Here is an 18,949-nt window from a genome sequence, read left to right as displayed (position 1 = left end):
GTTCGGCCGTTCTGTGTGTGTGGTAATGGGATGGTGACGAAAGGAGGGGAGGGAGGGGAGGTGGGGGTGGGGGGGCGGGGGCGCGGGAGGGGATGGGGGGAGGGGAAGGGAGAGTACGGGGAGGGGTTGGACAGAAGGAAAGGGGAGGGGAGGAGAGAGGGGGGGAGGGAAAGAGGGGGGGAGAGGAGGGAGAGGAGGGGAAAAGAGGGGAGAGGGAGGAAGGAGAAGGAGGGGGGGTGGAGAGAGGAGAGGAAGGAGAAAGTCGGGGAAAAAAGGAGAGAAAGGGAGGGGAGGAGGAGGGGAGAACGGAGGAGAGGGAGGAGAGGCGGAGGGGAGGGGAGGGAGGGGAGCGGAAGAGGGATGGGACAGGAAGGATGGGAGTGGATAGAGGGAGATGGGGAGGGAGGGGGAGGGGGAGGGGAGGGGAGGGATTGGAGGGGGGGGGAGGGAGGAGATGGGAGGAGATGGGAGATGGAGGGGAGGAGAGAGACGATGGGAGGGGAGGGAGAGGGGAGGGAGTAGGAGAGGGGAGGGGGGGAGGGGAGGAGAGTGGAGATGGGAGGTGATGGGAGGGGTTGGGAGGGGAGGGGAGGGGGGGGGAATGGGAGGGGAGGGGTGGGAGTGGGATGGGAGGGGAGGAGAGGGGTGGGGAGGAGAGGGGGTGGGGATGGGAGGGGAGGGGAGAGAATGGGAGGAGATGGGAGGTGATGGGAGGAGAGGGGTGGGGAGGGGATGGGGGGGTTTTGGTCGTGACTCACCCACGAGTACAGCCACCACGATGCCGGTGACCCTCTGCTCCTTGACCTCCTGGATGCGGAACTTCTCCCCGGGAGCGGTGCTGTTGCTCATCACCGTCAGGGCGTTGACGTGAGCGATGCTTCTCACCGTTGCCGCCGCCTGCCACGGCAGCCCGAAGATGCCGCAGAAACCGCCACCAACACCGATCAGGAGCAGGTCGAGGTGGAAGCCGGATCCCTTGACCAGGTGCCGTTCTTTCTTGCTCACAATCAGTCTGTGGGGTGGGGTGGGGAGGAGGCAAGCAATGTCCTTAGTCTGTCAAACAGCCGGGCATGTCAATGACAGGGCTGCCCAGGACAAGAAGGCTCTGCAGAGAGTAGTGCGTTCGGCCAAACGCACTATGGGAACTTCACTCGCCCCCCCCCCCCCCCCCCCCCCCCCCCCCCCTGCAGGAACTATACATCAGGAGGTGCAAACTCCAGAGCCAACAAGATCATGGGAGACCCCTTCCACTTCCACCCCAGCAACGGACTGTTCCAGCTGCTACGGTCAGGCAAACGCCTCCGTTGCCATGCGGTGAGAACGGAGAGGATGAGGGCTGAAAGATGGCAGATGGAGTTTAATGCTGATAAGTGTGAGGTGCTACATCTTGGCAGGACAAATCAAAATAGGACGTACATGGTAAATGGTAGGGAATTGAAGAATGTAGGTGAACAGAGGGATCTGGGAATAACTTTGCACAGTTCCCTGAAAGTGGAATCTCATGTAGATAGGGTGGTAAAGAAAGCTTTTGGTGTGCTGGTCTTTATAAATCAGAGCATTGAGTATAGAAGCTGGGATGTAATGTTAAAATTGTACAAGGCATTGGTGAGGCCAATTCTGGAGTATGGTGTACAATTTTGGTCGCCTAATTATAGGAACGATGTCAACAAAATAGAGAGAGTACAGAGGAGATTTACTAGAATGTTGCCTGGGTTTCAGCAACTAAGTTACAGAGAAAGGTTGAACAAGTTAGGGCTTTATTCTCTGGAGCGCAGAAGGTTAAGGGGGGACTTGATAGAGGTCTTTAAAATTATGAGAGGGATAGACAGAGTTGACGTGGAAAAGCTTTTCCCACTGAGAGTAGGGAAGATTCAAACAAGGGGACATGACTTGAGAATTAAGGGACAGAAGTTTAGGGGTAACATGAGGGGGAACTTCTTTACTCAGAGAGTGGTGGCTGTGTGGAATGAGCTTCCAGTGAAGGTGGTGGAGGCAGGTTCGTTTTTTATCATTAAAAAATAAATTGGATAGTTATATGGACGGGAAGGGAATGGAGGGTTATGGTCTGAGCGCAGGTATATGGGACTAGGGGAGAATACGTGTTCGGCACGGACTAGAAGGGTCGAGATGGCCTGTTTCCGTGCTGTAATTGTTATATGGTTTATATGGTTATATGGAGAAGGAGTTTCTTCCCAGAGGCCATTCGGACTGTAAACTCCTATCTCACCAGGGACTAACTTTACTGAACCACTCTACTGTGGTGCGGTGTCTTTTTAAAATCGCTGTTTTTTCCCTTTTTCTTCCCTCCCACAAATATGAAATATGTGAATATGTGATTCTGTTCCATTCTGTTTGTTGTTTGTTTGTCTTTTTGCACAAAGTCCGCGAGCATTTGCCACTTTTCATTTCACTGCACATCTTTTGCTATTGAGGGAGTGCAGCGTAGGTTCACAAGGTTAATATCCAGGATGGCGGGGCTGACATATGCTGAGAGAATGGAGCGGCTGGGCTTGTACACTCTGGAGTTTAGAAGGATGAGAGGGCATCTTGTTGAAACATACAAGATTACTAAGGGTCTGGACACGCTAGAGGCAGGAAACATGTTCCCGATGTTTGATCTGCAAACTTGGAGATGTTGCATTCAATTCCCTCGTCTAAATCATTAATATATATCCTAAATAGCTGGGGTCCCAGCACTGAGCCTTGCGGTACCCCACTAGTCACTGCGGATGATCAGCCATGATCTGTGTGCAGTTTTGGTCCCCTAATTTGAGGAAGGACATTCTTGCTATTGAGGGAGTGCAGCGTAGGTTCACCAGGATGGCGGGACTGTCATATGATGAGAGAATGGAGCGGCTGGGCTTGTACACTCTGGAGTTTAGAAGGATGAGAGGGGATCTCATTGAAACATATAAGATTGTTAAAGGATTGGACACGCTAGAGGCAGGAAACATGTTCCCGATGTTGGGGGAGTCCAGAACCGGGGCCACACACACAGTTTAAGAATAAGGGAGTAAGCCATTTAGAACAGAGATGAGGAAGTACTTTTTCTCACAGAGAGTTGTGAGTCTGTGGAATTCTCTGCCTCAGAGGGCGGTGGAGGCCGGTTCTCTGGATGCTTTCAAGAGAGAGCTAGATAGGGCTCTTAAAGATAGCGGAGTCAGGGGATATGGGGAGAAAGCAGGAACGGGGTACTGACTGGGGATGATCAGCCATGATCACATTGAATGGTGGTGCTGGTTCGAAGGGCCGAATGGCCTCCTCCTGCGCCTATTGTCTATTGTCTAATGACTTTTTGGGCCTGGACCTTTCTTCAGACCTATTGAGTATAGAAGTTGGGATATTATAGACAATAGGGGTCACAGCTTAAGGATAAAGGGGAAATCCTTTAAAACCGAGATGAGAAGAACTTTTTTCACACAGAGAGTGGTGAATCTCTGGAACTCTCTGCCACAGAGGGTAGTCGAGGCCACAGTTCATTGGCTATATTTAAGAGGGAGTTAGATGTGGCCCTTGTGGCTAAGGGGGTCAGGGGGTATGGAGAGAAGGCAGGTACGGGATACTGAGTTGGATGATCAGCCATGATCATATTGAATGGCGAATAGTGCAGGCTTGAAGGGCCGAATGGCCTCTACTCCTGCACCTAATTTCTATGTTTCTATGTTTAATAGAGGAGTGGTGAATCCACCGCTGCAGCGTTCCTCTGATGAGCGTTCATAAGGGATAGGGGCGGAATTCGGCCCATCAAGTTTACTCCGCCATTCAATCATGGCTGATCTATCTCTCCCTCTCAACCCCATACTCTTGCTGTCTCTCCCCATAACCTCTGACACCCGTACAAAGCAAGAATCTATCTACCTCTGCCTTAGGCATGCCCGTCAACTTGTACTCCACAGCCGTCTGTGCCACTAGCGAGACTCTTCGGCTGGCTGCGACCCGCGCGGGGTGACGGGGCGAGACCGCGGCGATCACGGCGTCCTACTCACGTGGTGATGTTGGTCTCCATGAAGATCAGGATGAAGAGGAGAATGGCGGGGATGGCCGCACCGAAGATCATCCAGATCGGGAAGCCGTTGTCCTTGCCCAGGGGGTGGATGAACCATCTCCGCTTCTCGGGAGCCGTGACAGAGAAATGCAGCGGCACGTTCAGCTTCTGCGGGGGCGAGAGAGGCACGGTGGGTGCCGGGAACTGGTGGCTTTCACAAGAGAGAGCTAGAAACATGGAAAATAGGCGCAGGAGTAGAGGCCATTCGGCCCTTCGAGCCTGCACCATTCGCCATTCAATATGATCATGGCTGATCATCCAACTCAGTATCCCGTACCTGCCTTCTCTCCATACTCCCTGATTCCTTTGGGTTAGATGTGGCCCTTGTGGCTAAGGGGATCAGGGGGTATGGAGAGAAGGCAGGTACGGGATACTGAGTTGGATGATCAGCCATGATCATATTGAATGGCGGTGCAGGCTCGAAGGGCCGAATGGCCTACTCCTGCACCTAATTTCTATGTTTCTATGTTTCTAAAACATGTTCTTCTTATCTCATCTCAGTCCTAAAAGATTTCCCCTTCAACCTTAAACTGTGACCCCTTGTCCTGGACTTCCCCAACATCGGGAGCAATCTTCCTGCATCTAGCCTGTCCAACCCCTTAAGAATTTTGTACGTTTCTATAAGACCCCCCCCCCCCATCTCAACCTTCTAAATTCTAGCGAGTACAAGCCGAGTCTGTCCAGTCTTTCTTCATGTGAAGGTCCTACCTCCGTGTAGGTGTCTGGTACTGAGATGTCCACCAACAGCATCACCAGGATGGCAATCGGAATCCCAAAATCACCGATAGTTCGCCGCACCTGGAACACAGGAATGTGCAGCTCGAGACCGCTGGAGATACGGGGAACTGCAGGCGCTGGAGCCCCGAGTAAAACACCAAGTTAAAAACACCAGCTGCGGACAGGAAGGCACTACAACGGGCGGTGAAAACCGCGCAGTACATCATCGATGCCCCGCTCCCTGCCATGGATGCCCTCCACCGAAAACGATGTCTGAGACGGGCTGGGAAGATCATCAAAGATTCCTCACATCCCAACCATGGACTGTTTGCCCTCCTCCCATCAGGGAGGCGGTACAGGAGCCTCAGGTCACGTACTAGTAGGATGAGGAACAGCTTCTACAATAACACTATCACATTGCTGAACTCGGAGTCCCGCCGATAGATTTCTCCAGTCTCTCCGTCCCCATTGTTTGATTATTCTGTATTTTTTGATTATTCTGTATCTTCTCTCTTTCTATTTTTTATTATTTCTTTATGGACAACTACTACGGACTGACGCAAAACTGCATTTCGTTGTACTCATACTTGTATTTGTGCGATGACATTAAAGTTGAATTGAATTGAATTGAAGTGCTGAAGGAACTCAGTGACCAAGAGTCAGGAGTGTTTTATTGTCATGTGTCCCAGATAGGACAATGAAATTCTTACTTGCTGCAGCTCACCAGAATATGTAAACATAATACAGAACAGGAGATAAAAGTTTACAGTGTGTGTGTGTGTACACATGCACACATACTCGATAAATCACAAATATGGTGCAATAATGATAATAGTATATTGTAGTTCAGGGCTTATGTGCCGTAGTGTTTAATAGCATGATGGCTGAAGGGAAGAAGCTGTTCCTGAACCTGGATGTTACAGTTTTCAGACTCCTGTACCTTTTTCCCGATGACAATGGTTGAGGGGGTTGGACAGGCTAGATGCAGGAAGATTGCTCCCGATGTTGGGGAAGTCCAGGACAAGGGGTCACAGCATAAGGATAAGGGGGCAATCTTTTAAAACCGAGATGAGAAGTACTTTTTTCACACAGCGAGTGGTGAATCTCTGGAACTCTCTGCCACAGGGGGTAGTTGAGGCCAGTTCATTTGCTATATTTAAGAGGGAGTTGGATGTGGCCTTGTGGCTAAAGGGATCAGGGGGTATGGAGAGAAGGCAGGTACAGGATACTGAGTTGGATGATCAGCCATGATCATATTGAATGGCGGTGCAGACTCGAAGGGCCGAATGGCCTCTACTCCTGCACCTAATTTCTATGTTTCTACGAGTGTGTGGCTAGGATGGTGTGGGGGTCTTTGATGATGTTGGCAGCCCTTTTGAGGGAGCAACTTCGATAGATCCCTTCGATGGTGGGGAGGTCAGAGCTGGTGATGGGCTGGGCAGTGGTCTCATGCAGCTCATGTTCATAAGCCATCGGAGCAGAATTAGGCCATTCGGCCCATCGAGTCCACTCCTCCATTCAATCATGGCTGTTCTATCTCTCCCTCCTAACCCCATAGTCCTGCCTTCTTCCCGTAACCTCTGACACCCGTACTGATCAGGAACACCCTTACTAATCTGTGGAAGCGACATTACAGGTCGGGACCCAACATAAAGTGTCGCCTATCAATAGACAATAGACAATAGGTGCAGGAGTAGGCCATTCGCCCCTTCGAGCCAGCACCGCCATTCAATGTGATCATGGCTGATCATCCCCAATCAGTACCCCGTTCCTGCCTTCTCCCCATATCCCCTGACTCCACCATCTTTAAGAGCCCTATCTAGCTCTCTCTTGAAAGTATCCAGAGAACCGGCCTCCACCACCCTCTGAGGCAGAGAATTCCACACTCACAAATCTCTGTGAGAAAAGGTGTTTCCTTGTCTCCATTCTAAATGGCTTACCCCTTATTCATGAAGGGATAAATCCATGTCTTCCAGATATGCTGCCTGATCCTGCTGACTTATTGATTAATGCATTGATTGATTGATTGTTAGAGATGATTGATTTCCCTCTGAGCCACTGATTGCCCATGCTGACCAACATGTCCCATCTACACTAGTCCCACCTGCCTGCTTTTGGCCCAAATCCCTCAAATCCCAGAGTCTGCAGTTCCTTCTCACCCATTTTGTCCGCCCCACTGCGATATCTGTTTGAGGTGTGTCTACTTTGAATAAGTTCTCCTCCTCTCTCCGCAAACATCTTCTCCCCCTCTGTGATACCTCCTTCCCTCCTACTCTAAAAACATCAGTCTGAAGAAGGGTCTCGACTGGTAATGTCGCCCATTCCTTCTCTCCAGAGATGCTGCCTCACCCGCTGAGTTACTCCAGCACTTTAGCGTCTACCTTCAATTATATCCATGCAGTTCTTTCTTACACACTATATACATGTATCTGTCTGAATGTCTTTTATCTGTTGTGTCCCTGTCATTGTCACCTCTTCCCCAGCCATATAACCATATAACAATTACAGCACGGAAACAGGCCATCTCGGCCCTACAAGTCCATGCCGAACAAAATGTTTTCCCCTTAGTCCCACCTGCCTGCACTCATACCATAACCCTCCATTCCCTTCTCATCCATATGCCTATCCAATTTATTTTTAAATGATACCAATGAACCTGCCTCCACCACTTCCACTGGAAGCTCATTCCACATCGCTACCACTCTCTGAGTAAAGAAGTTCCCCCTCATATTACCCCTAAACTTCTGTCCCTTAATTCTGAAGTCATGTCCTCTTGTTTGAATCTTCCCTATTCTCAAAGGGAAAAGCTTGTCCACATCAACTCTGTCTATCCCTCTCATCATTTTAAAGACCTCTATCAGGTCCCCCCTTAACCTTCTGCGTTCCAGAGAATAAAGACCTAACTTAGTCAACCTATCTCTGTAACTTAGTTGTTGAAACCCAGGCAACATTCTAGTAAATCTCCTCTGTACTCTCTCTATTTTGTTGACATCCTTCCTGTAATTGGGCAACCAAAATTGTACACCATACTCCAGATTTGGTCTCACCAATGCCTTGTACAATTTTAACATTACAGTACAATTTTAACATTACAACAATAGACCTTTGTGGGCTCCACCCTTCCTGAGGTCACCTGTTGCCCGCCCTGTTTGGCTCTGGCCAGTTCTCGCCTCCAGTTCCCCCCCCCCCAATCTATCTTTCATTCTGAAGAAGAGTTCGAACCAGAAACGTCACCTATTCTTTTTCTCCAGAGATGCTGCCTGACCCGCTGAGTTACTCCGGCAGTTTGTGTCTACCTTTGGTGTAAACCAGCATCTGCAGTTCTTTCCTACACAAGTATGTTTTATATGTCAATAGTCTATAGACAACAGGTGCAGGAGTAGGCCATTGGGCCCTTCGAGCCAGCACCGCCATTCACTGTGATCATGACTGATCATCCACAATCAGTACCCCGTTCCTGCCTTCTCCCCATATCACGAGTAAGTGGGACAGGTCCTTAAGGGCGATGTAAGTATGGAACAAGCTGCCAGAGGAGGTCTTTGAGGCAGGGACTATTACACCATTTAAAAGTTATGGGAAGACCCCATATGGGCTATGGGGAAAAGGCAGGAAAATGTGGCTGAGATGGAGAGATAGATGGAATGGTGGAGAAGTCTTGATGGGCCGAAAGGCCTAACTCTGCTCCTATAACTTATGAACTGATGAACATTCTTCTCCGTGGATGGTCACCGTGTCGTGGTGGAGAAGCTCGTGTGGACCTGAGATCCTGAGAGCGATGCCGTCTGGAGCTGTGCTCCTGGTAGGGCCACCCATGGCGGTAAAGTCGAGGGGGAGGTCCCTGACAAAGAGCAATCCAACCAAGACCTCAACGGTGGAACAGGCGGAGGACGATGGCTGACCTTAGTGGAGCTAACGTCACAACGGCTGGGAAGGCGGATGAAGGCTGCAGCAGAAAAGGGTCTCTGGTTGTCTTGGACTCCACGCCACTGGATCCTGACCCAGATCTGTCAAGGACCCCACGTGGGGTGGCTGTCTGTGCACCAGTCTCCCCACGTTAAACAAAGTCATGCACAGGCATCCTCCATGTAGGAAATAGCACCCGGGAGACACCTATGGTCAGCCACGACTGAAGGGGGTCTAAGAATATGAACTTTTGGACTGGTACAAGGACTGGAAAGGTTTAGAGGGACATGGGCCAAATGTGGGTAGGTGGGATTAACATAGAAACATAGTAAATAGGTGCAGGAGGAGACCATTCGGCCCTTCGAGCCAGCACCACCATTCATTGTGATCATGGCTGATCGTCCCCAATCAATAACCCGTGCCTGCCTTCGCCCCATATCTCTTGACTCCACTAACCCCTAGAGCTCTATCCAACTCTTAAATCCTTCCAGTGAATTGGCCTCCACTGCCCTCTGTGGCAGGGAATTCCACAAATTCACAACTCTCTGGGTGAAAAAGTGTTTTCTCACCTCAGTCTTAAATGACCTCCCCTTTATTCTAAGACTGTGTGGCCCCTGGTTCTGGACTCGCCCAACATTGGGAACATTTTTCCTGCATCTAGCTTGTCCAGTCCTTTTATAATTTTATATGTTTCTATAAGATCCCTCCCCTCATCCTTCTAAACTCCAGTGAATACAAGCCTAGTCTTTTCAACCTTTCCTCATATGACAGTCCCGCCATCCCAGGGATTAATCTCATGAACCTACGCTGCACTGCCTCAATCACACGGATGTCCTTCCTCAAATTAGGAGACCAAAACTGTACACAATACTCCAGATGTGGTCTCACCAGAGCCCTATACAACTGCAGAAGAACCTCTTTACTCCGATACTGAAATCCTCTTGTTATGAAGGCCAACATTCCATTAGCTTTCTTCACTGCCTGCTGTACCTGCACGCCAACTTTCAATGACCGGTGTACAAGGACACCCAGGTCTCGCTGCACCTCCCCCTTACCTAACCTAACCCCATTGAGATAATAATCTGCCCCCATGTTTTTGCCCCCAAAGTGGATAACCTCACATTTATCTATATTATACTGCATTTGCCACGCATCTGCCCACTCACTCAACCTGTCGAGGTCACCCTGCAACCTCCTAACATCCTCTTCACAGTTCACACTGCCACCCAGCTTTGTGTCATCCGCAAACTTGCTAGTGTTGCTCCTAATTCCCTCTTCCAAATCATTAATATATATGGTAAACAGTTGCGGCCCCAACACCGAGCCTTGCGGCACTCCACTCGCTACTGCCTGCCATTCTGAAAAGGACCCGTTCACTCCTACTCTTTGCTTCCGGTCTGCCAACCAATTTTCTATCCATGTCACACCCTACCCCCAATACCATGTGCTCTGATGCTTTGCTGCATCTGATGCAATATTCCAGATGTGGTCTCACCAGACCCCTATACAACTGCAGAAGAACCTCTCTCTACTCCTATATTGAAACTAGTGTAGTTGGGGCATGTTGGTCAGCTTGGGTAAATTGGGCCGAAGGGCCTGTTTCCATGCTATGACTCTATGAGCAATGCCACGACCTTGTCTGGGTAGAAGAGAGATACAGAGACAGGGAGATAGAGATGGAGGGATTAGTAAATAAGTATTCTATCTCGCCATTGGAACCAGTGAAGGTTGTTGAGAGACAGGGAAAAGGAACACAGATGGAAAGGGAGTTTTGGATGGAATTTCGTAGAACATACATTAGGGTGGCACGGTGACGCAGCGGGTAGAGCTGCTGCCTCACAGCGCCAGAGAACCGACTACAGGTGCCCACATACGCACTGTATCTCCAAGTGTGGTTCACCAGGTTAATTCCCGGGATGGCGGGACTGTCATATGCTGAGAGAATGGAGCGGCTGGGCTTGTACACGCTGGAATTTAGAAGGATGAGAGGGTTTCTTATTGAAAAAACATATAAGATTATTAAGGGATTGGACACACTAGAGGCAGGAAACATGTTCCCGATGTTGGGGGAGTCCAGGACCAGGGGCCACACAGTTTAAGAATAAGGGGTAAGCCATTAAGGGACAGACGTTTAGGATAACATGAGGGGGAACTTTACTCAGAGAGTGGTAGCGGTGTGGAATGAGCTTCCAGTGGAAGTGGCGGAGGCAGGTTCGTTGGTATCATTTAAAAATAAATTGGATAGGCATATGGATGAGAAGGGAATGGAGGGTTATGGTATGAGTGCAGGCAGGTGGGACTAAGGGAAAAAAAAAAGTTGTTCGGCATGGACTTGTAGGGCCGAGATGGCCTGTTTCCGTGCTGTAATTGTTATATGGTTATATGGTTATTTAGAATGGAGATGAGGAAAAGCTTTTTCACAGAATCTGTGAAATTCTCTGCCTCAGAGGGCGGTGGAGGCCGGTTCTCTGGATGCATTCAAGAGAGAACTAGATAGGGCTCTTAAAGATAGCGGAGTCAGGGGATATGGGGAGAGGTGGGAACGGGGTACTGATTGTGGATGATCAGCCATGATCACATTGAATGGCGGTGCTGGCTCGAAGGGCCAAATGGCCTCTACTCCTGCACCTACTGTCTATTGTCTAAACACAGAAGAGCACAGCACAGGAACAGGGCCTGGTCTGCACGGGCAATTTGGGCCAAAGGGCCAGTTTCCGTGCTGTACGTCTCGGACTGTAAGGCTCAGTGATCTTGGGCCTGGTTTTAGGTCACTTTTGCTTGGGACCATGCTGGGGCAGGAGGGAGACAATAGACAATAGACAACAGGTGCAGGAGTAGAGGCCATTCGGCCCTTCGAGCCAGCACCGCCATTCAATGTGATCATGGCTGATCATCCAACTCAGTACCCCATTCCTGCCTTCTCCCCATATCCCCTGACTCCGCTGTCTTTAAGAGCCCTATCTAGCTCTCCCTTGAAAGCATCCAGAGAACCGGCCTCCACCGCCCTCTGAGGCAGACTCACAACTCCCTGTGGTGGGCAGAGAGTGTGCCCCCACCCCACCCACCCCTCTCACCCAGCAAATACTGTCATTACAAGCTTAAATGCTTCGATTTTATCCAGCACAGCAGCTTCGCAAAGTTGGAGAGGTTTTGGGGCAGAGAAGTTGCCGGGAACAGAGATGGATAGGTCATGGTGGGGGGGGGGGGGGGGGGATGGGCGTCAAGAACAAAAGGGGCACCCGCTGTGGGGGGTGGTGGGGGCGCTGAGGACAAATGGGGGGACCTGCCATTGTGTGGGGGGGGAGAGTGGGGAAGAAGAAGGAGGGAGTAATTTTTCTAACTTTGACTGGGCTATTGTGACAACTCTTTTGTGTACTTTGTGTGCAAAAACATCTCATTTCACGCCGCCCCACCCCAGGTACACGCGACAATGAACGGGCGCGTCGCGGCTAAATACTCACACTTCCTGCGAGAAAGCGGCTGTTTCTGAACTTCCTCAGGAAGTAGGCAGTGAAGAAGGTCCCCACCATCAGGACCAGGGACAGCAGCGCCGTGTTGGGTTGCATAATGACGACCAAGTCCTTCGTCACGTTGCCCTCCAGCTCTGGGAAGACTGGGTAGGACTTGAGCAGGGGGTGGGCGGCGAAGACCTAGAAACAGTTGGGTTGGGTTGAGTTGGGTTGGGTTGGGTTGGGTAAGATTGGGTTGGGTTGGGTTGGGTTGGGTTGGGTTGGGTTGGGGTTGGGTAGGGTTGGGTTGGGTTGGGTTGGGTTGGGTTGGGTTGGGTTGGGTTGGGTTGGGGTGGGTTGGGTTGGGTTGGGTTGGGGTTGGGTTGGGTTGGGTTGGGTTGGGTTGGGTTGGGTTGGGTTGGGTTGGGTTGGGTTGGGTTGGGTTGGGCTCGGTTGAGTTAGGTTGGGGTGGGTTAGGTTGGGTTGGATTGGGTTGGGTTAGGTTGCGGTTGGGTTGGGTTGGGTTGGGGTTGGGGTGAGTTGGGTTGGGTCGGGTTGGGTTGGGTTGCATTGGGTTGGGTTTAGTTGCGTTGGGTTGGGTTGGGTTGGGGTTGGGTTGGGTTGGGTTGGGGTTGGGTTGGGGTTGGGTTGGGTTGGGTTGGGTTGGCTTGGGTTGGGTTGGGTGTTGGGTTGAGTTGGGTTTGGTTGTGTTGGGTTGGGTTGAGTTTGGTTGGGGTTGGGTTGGGTTGGGTTGGGTTGGGTTGGGTTGGGTTTGGTTGGGTTGGGTTGGGTTGGGTTGGGTTGAGTTGAGTTGCGTTGAGTTGCGTTGGGTTGGGTTGGGTTGAGTTGCGTTTCGTTTAGAGGGAGAAGGTCACCAAGGGGACCAATGCAGATGGATGTCAGAACAGATCCCAGAATCACTAGGGCGGCATGGTGGCGCAGCGGTAGAGTTGCTGCCTCACAGCGCCAGGGCCTCGGGTTCGATCCCCACTACGGGTGCTGTCTGTACGGAGTTTGTACGTTCTCCCTGTGACCGCGGTCAGTTTTCTCCCACAACCCAAAGACGTGCAGGTTAGAAGATTAATTGGCCCCCTGTAGATTGTCAATTGTCCCTAGTGTGTAGGATAGAGTTAGTGTACGGGGATCGCTGGTCGGCACCGACCCGGTGGGCCTGTTTCCACACTGTAACCCTAAACTGTATCCAAAGCCAGAGGATTGGGAAACTTTCATAGGACAACAGAAGGAAACAAAACGGGCATTACGGGCTGAAAAGATGAAGTACGAAGGTAAGCTGGCCAGGAACATAAAGGACAGTAAAAGCTTCATTAGATATGTTACGGGGAAAAGAGTAGCAAAGTCAAATGTGGGTCCCTTGAAGGCAGACACGGGTGAAATTATTATGGGCAACAAGGAAATAGCAGAAGAGTTGAATAGGTACTTCGGATCTGTCTTCACTAAGGAAGTCACAAACAATCTCCCAAATGTACTGGAGGACAGAGGATCTAAGGGGGTAGAGGAACTGAAAGACATTTTCATTAGGCGAGAAATAGTATTGGGTAGGCTAATGGGACTGAAGGATGATAAATCCCCTGGACCTGATGGTCTGCATCCCAGGGTCCTCAGGGAGGTGGCTCTAGAAATAGTGGACGCATTGGTGATCATTTTCCAATGTTCAATAGATTCAGGATCAGTTCCTGTGGACTGGAGGACAGCTATTGTTATCCCACTTTTCAAGAAAGGAGCGAGAGGGAAAACGGGGAATTACAGAGCAGTTAGCCTGACCGGTGGTGGAAAAGATGCTGGAGTCAATTATTAAAGAGGTAATAATGGGGCATTTGGATAGCAGTAAAAGGATTAGTTCAAGTCAACATGGATTTATGAAAGGGAAATCTTGCTTGACTAATCTTCTGGAATTTTTTGAGGATGTGACAAGTAAAATGGATGAAGGGGAGCCAGTGGATGTAGTGTATCTAGACTTTCAGAAAGCCTTTGATAAGGTCCCGCACGGGAGACTGGTGACTAAAATTAGAGCACATGGTATTGGGGGTAGGGTGTTGACATGGATAGAAAATTGGTTGGCAGACCGGAAGCAAAGAGTAGGAGTGAACGGGTCCTTTTCAGAATGGCTGGCAGTGGCAAGTGGAGTGCCGCAAGGCTCGGTGTTGGGGCCGCAAATGTTTACCATATATATTAATGATTTGGAAAGAGGGAATTAGGAGCAACACTAGCAAGTTTGTGGATAACACAAAGCTGGGCGGCAGTGTGAACTGTGAAGAGGATGTTCGGAGGTTGCAGGGTGACCTGGACAGGTTGAGTGAGTGGGCAGATGCGTGGCAGATGCAGTATAATATAGATAAATGTGAGGTTATCCACTTTGGTGGCAAAAACAAGGGGGCAGATTATTATCTCAACGGGGTTAGGTTAGGTAAGGGGGAGGTGCAGCGAGACCTGGGTGTCCTTGTACACTGGTCACTGAAAGTTGGCGTGCAGGTGCAGCAGGCAGTGAAGAAAGCTAATGGAATGTTGGCCTTCATAACAAGAGGATTTCAGTATAGGAGTAGAGAGGTTCTTCTGCAGTTGTATAGGGCTCTGGTGAGACCACATCTGGAGTATTGCGTACAGTTTTGGTCTCCTAATTTGAGGAAGGACATCCTTGTGATTGAGGCAGTGCAGCATATGTTTCAATAAGATACCCTGTAATCCTTCTAAATTCCAGAGTTTACAAGCCCAGCCGCTCCATTCTCTCAGCATATGATCGGGATTAACCTGGTGAACCTACGCTGCACTCCCCTCAATAACAAGAATGTCCTTCCTCAAATTAGGGGACCAAAACTGCACACAATCCTCCAGGTGTGGTCTCACTAGGGCCCTGTACAACTGCAGAAGGAACTCTTTGCTCCTATACTCAATTCCTCTTGTTATGAAGGCCAACATGCCATTCGCCAATTGTACCATAACATCTTAGAGATGAGACATCAAGATCGTCTGGTTCCCTACTGAGATACAAAAAAACTAGCATTTGTATAGTGCCTTGCACATCCTCTTGCACAACTGTATACAACTAGTATAATATCCCAACTCCTAAGACGTGTAAAGTGTTTATAGATTGATTGGTTCTGGTAGAAATTGTAAATTATCCCCAGTGTGTGTAGGATAGTGTTACGGGGCTGTCCCACTTACGTGACTGCCGGCACTCGGCATAGGTCGTTGCGGGTCGTCAAAAATGTCCACCACGTTGAAAATCCAGCAGCGAGCAGAAAGACGCTACAACTCTTTGGGCAACTGAGGAGACGACTCACGGCCGTAGCATGTGGCGGGGTGAAGCCCGTACGGTCGTGAGTAGTCGCCTAAAGAGTCCTACCTTGATCTGGTCGCCGCTGGATTTTCAACATGTTGAACATTTTCGGCGAACTGCTGCGACCTATGGCGGGTGCCGGCACTCGCCGAAAAAAATCGCCTAAGTGGGACAGGCCCATGGGGCGGAAATCCTGGGGGGGGGACGGGGTTGCAGACACACCCTCCCCCCCCCCCCCCCCCGCATGCTTTGAGAGGTGGGGGACAATATCCCCCCCCATGTTTTGTAATCCGGACTTCATCAGACACTTTCTAAGGGCTGAATTGGCCCGTTCGCCGGGCCTTTCATCGCCCGGCGCGGCTTAAAATCAAACTGCTGCATCGAGGCGATGGAGGCTCCTGATGTTGAAGCCCCTGTGAACCGATTCAAGCCCCACGATTCGGGGCGGACAAAGCTGCCGTTGCTGGAGTCCGGAGTCGGTCACCAACCCAGGTCAGTTCCCGATGTTACCGTCCACGGGGACACGGCTGAAGCCTCACGTATGTGTGTGTATGCGCGCGCGCATCCGGCAATAAATTGTGTCCCCCCCATGTTTTGATAGAGATTTCCGTCCTGGACAGGCCCACAAGCGTACGGGGGCGATCGCTGGTCGGCGTGTACTCGGTGGGCCGAAGGGCGCTGTTTCCGTGCTGTGTCTGCGTATCTCTCCACGAAGGGGTCGCGGCGACATCCTTTGTACTTACTATCAAGAGGTTTTTAAAGGTCTCGTAGATGAAGATGGCGGAGATGAGGAACGCAAAGATTTCCTGAGTGAAGGGGGTGACGTATCGGACCAGGAAGCTGCCCTCCAACGCCACGGTGATGAGGACAATGAACATCAGCCAGAAGCCAATCCACACTCGGCCGGTGAGATAGTCAATGTGCTGGTCCTTGCTGAACTGGTGATGGGGTTGGGTCGCACGTTGTGGGTGGGGAGAGGGGAGAGGGGAGGGGGGAGAGAGGGGAGAGGGGAGGGGGGAGAGGGGAGAGGGGAGGGGGGAGGGAGGGGGGGGGGGGGGGGGAGGGGGGAGGGGGGGGGGGAGAGGGGAGAGGGGAGAGAGGGAGGGGGGAGAGGGGGAGAGGGGAGAGGGGGGAGAGGGGAGAGGGGAGAGAGGGGAGAGGAGAGAGGGTAGACGGGAGGGGGGAGAGGGGAGAGGGGAGGGGGGAGAGGGGGGGAGGGGGGAGAGGGGGGGGGGAGGAGGAGGGGGGGGGGGGGGAGGAGGGGGGGGAGGAGGGGAGAGGGGAGAGGGGAGAGGAGGAGCAGGGAGAGGGGAGCAGGGAGAGGGGAGCAGGGAGAGGGGAGGGGGGAGCGGGGAGGGGGGAGGGGAGAGGGGAGAGGGGAGGGGGGAGAGGGGAGGGGGGAGAGGGGAGAGGGGAGAGGGGAGGGGGGAGGGGGGAGGGGGGAGGGAGGGGAGAGGAGAGAAGGGGGGAGAGGGGAGAGAGAAGGGGAGAGAGGGGAGAGAGAGAGAGGGAGGGAGAGAGGGGAGAGGGGGAGAGGGGAGAGGGAGAGGGGAGAGGGGCGGAAGGGGGGAGGGGGAGAGGGGAGAGGGGAGAGGGGGGGGAGAGGGGGGAGAGGGGAGAGGGGGGGGGGGAGGGGGGGGGGGAGAGGGGTGGGGGGGGGGGGGGGGGGGAGGGGGGAGAGGGGAGAGGGGGGGGGAGGAGGGAGAGGGGAGAGGGGGAGAGGGAGAGGGGGGAGAGAGGGAGAGAGGGGAGAGAGAGGGAGAGAGAGAGGGGAGAGGGGAGGGGGGGAGAGAGAGAGAGAGAGAGAGGGGGGAAGAGAGGGAGAGGAGAGGAGAGGGAAGAGAGCAGGGAGAGAGAGGATGGAGGAGAGAGGGGGGAGGGAGAGGAGAGGGAAGAGAGAGAGAGGGGAGGGGAGAGAGGGAGAAGGGGGGGGGGGGAGGAGAGGAGGGGGGGGGAGGAGAGGGGAGAGAGGGGGGGGAGAGGGGAGAGGGGAGAGGGGAGGGGGGAGGGGGGAGAGGGGAGGGGGGGAGAGGGAGGGGGGGAGAGGGGAGAGGGGAGAGGGGAGGGGGAGGGGGGGGGAGGGGGAGGAGGGGAGGGGGGAGAGGGGAGGGGGGGAGAGGGGAGGGGGGAGGGGGGAGGGGGAGGAGAGGAGAGGGGGGAGAGGGGAGAGGGGAGAGGGGAGAGGGGAGAGGAGGAGAGGGGAGAGGGGAGACGAGGGGGAGAGGGGAGAGGGGGGGGGGGGAGAGAGGGGAGAGGGGAGGGGGAGAGGGGAGGGAGAGGGGAGAGAGGGGGGGTTCAGACAATGGAAGGAAAACGGGAGAGAGAGAGAGAAGAATTAACTTTTAACTTGCCAGCCAGCAACCATGATCCCCCCCCCCCCCCCCCAACTGGTAAAAAAACAAGGAACTGTAGCTGCTGGTTTACAGGGAAAAAAATAAAAAATTATCAGGGAACCCTTATCAGGGAACTGAACCGTCCTCTCACCAACTAGTGAGCAGTCCTGACCTCACATCTACCTCATTGGAGATTTTCGAACTATATCTAATTGGACTTTAAAGAGAGCGGTCCTGAACTACTATCTACCTCATTGGAGACCCTCGGACTATCCTTGATCGGACTTTGCTGGCTTTACCTTGCACTAAACGTTATTCCCTTATCCTGTATCTGTACACTGTGGACGGCTCGATTGTAATCATGTGTTGTCTTTCCGCTGACTGGTTAGCACGCAACAAAAGCTTTTCACTGTACCTCGGTACACAGGACAATGAACTAAACTAAACTAAACATTCTCTGTAGCTGTAATTTAATATTCTGTTCTCTATTAGCTTTCTCCCTGCACTACCTGCTAGACGTGTGTGTGGATCGATTGTACTTCTGCAATGATTATACTCGGGAGTTTAGAAGGATGAGAGGATATCTTATTCGGATTTCTGAATGTACGGAGTTTGCACGTTCTCCCCGTGACCTGCGTGGGTTTTCTCCGGGTGCTCCGGTTTCCTCCCACACTCCAAAGTAGTACGGGTTTGTAGGTTAATTGGCTTCAGTCAATTGGAAATTGTCCCCAGTGTGTAGGATAGTGTTAGTGTACGGGGTGATCGCTGGTCAGCATGGACCCGATGGGTTGAAGGGCCTGTTTCCACGCTGTATGTCTAAACTAAACCACGCCACTTTAGTTTAATTTAGTCCAGGATTTCAGTATAGGAGTAGAGAGGTTCTTCTGCAGTTGTATAGGGCTCTGGTGAGACCACATCTGGAGTATTGTGTACAGTTTTGGTCTCCTAATTTGAGGGAAGGACATCCGTGTGATTGAGGCAGTGCAGCGTAGGTTCACGAGATTGATCCCTGGGATGGCGGGACTGTCATATGAGGAAAGATTGAAAAGACTAGGCTTGTATTCACTGGAGTTTAGAAGGATGAGGGGGAATCTTATAGAAACATATAAAATTATAGAAGGACTGGACAAGCTAGATGCAGGAAAAATGTTCCCAATGTTGGGCGAGTCCAGAACCAGGGGCCACACAGTCTTAGAATAAAGGGGAG

The 18,949-nt window shown here is 51.8% G+C and overlaps 1 protein-coding gene across 1 annotated transcript in view; it reads right to left on the bottom strand.

Annotated features, from left to right (window-relative positions):
• Nucleotides 1-758: 758 nt before the first annotated feature.
• LOC129694367 (anion exchange protein 3-like) overlaps nt 759-18,949 on the bottom strand; it is a gene marked incomplete at both ends in the record, with an annotated part of 80,301 nt that continues 62,110 nt past the window's right edge. The window contains 5 exon segments of the mRNA XM_055631069.1: nt 759-1,012; nt 3,987-4,153; nt 4,754-4,843; nt 12,127-12,315; nt 16,153-16,347. Coding sequence (XP_055487044.1) covers nt 759-1,012; nt 3,987-4,153; nt 4,754-4,843; nt 12,127-12,315; nt 16,153-16,347 — 895 coding nt within the window.

Source organism: Leucoraja erinacea, unplaced genomic scaffold (assembly GCF_028641065.1).
Source record: "Leucoraja erinacea ecotype New England unplaced genomic scaffold, Leri_hhj_1 Leri_638S, whole genome shotgun sequence".
In the NCBI taxonomy this organism is placed as follows: domain Eukaryota; kingdom Metazoa; phylum Chordata; class Chondrichthyes; order Rajiformes; family Rajidae; genus Leucoraja; species Leucoraja erinaceus.
The sequence above is the reverse complement of the archived record's forward strand: the minus strand, read 5'-3'. Positions and strand labels throughout refer to the sequence as shown.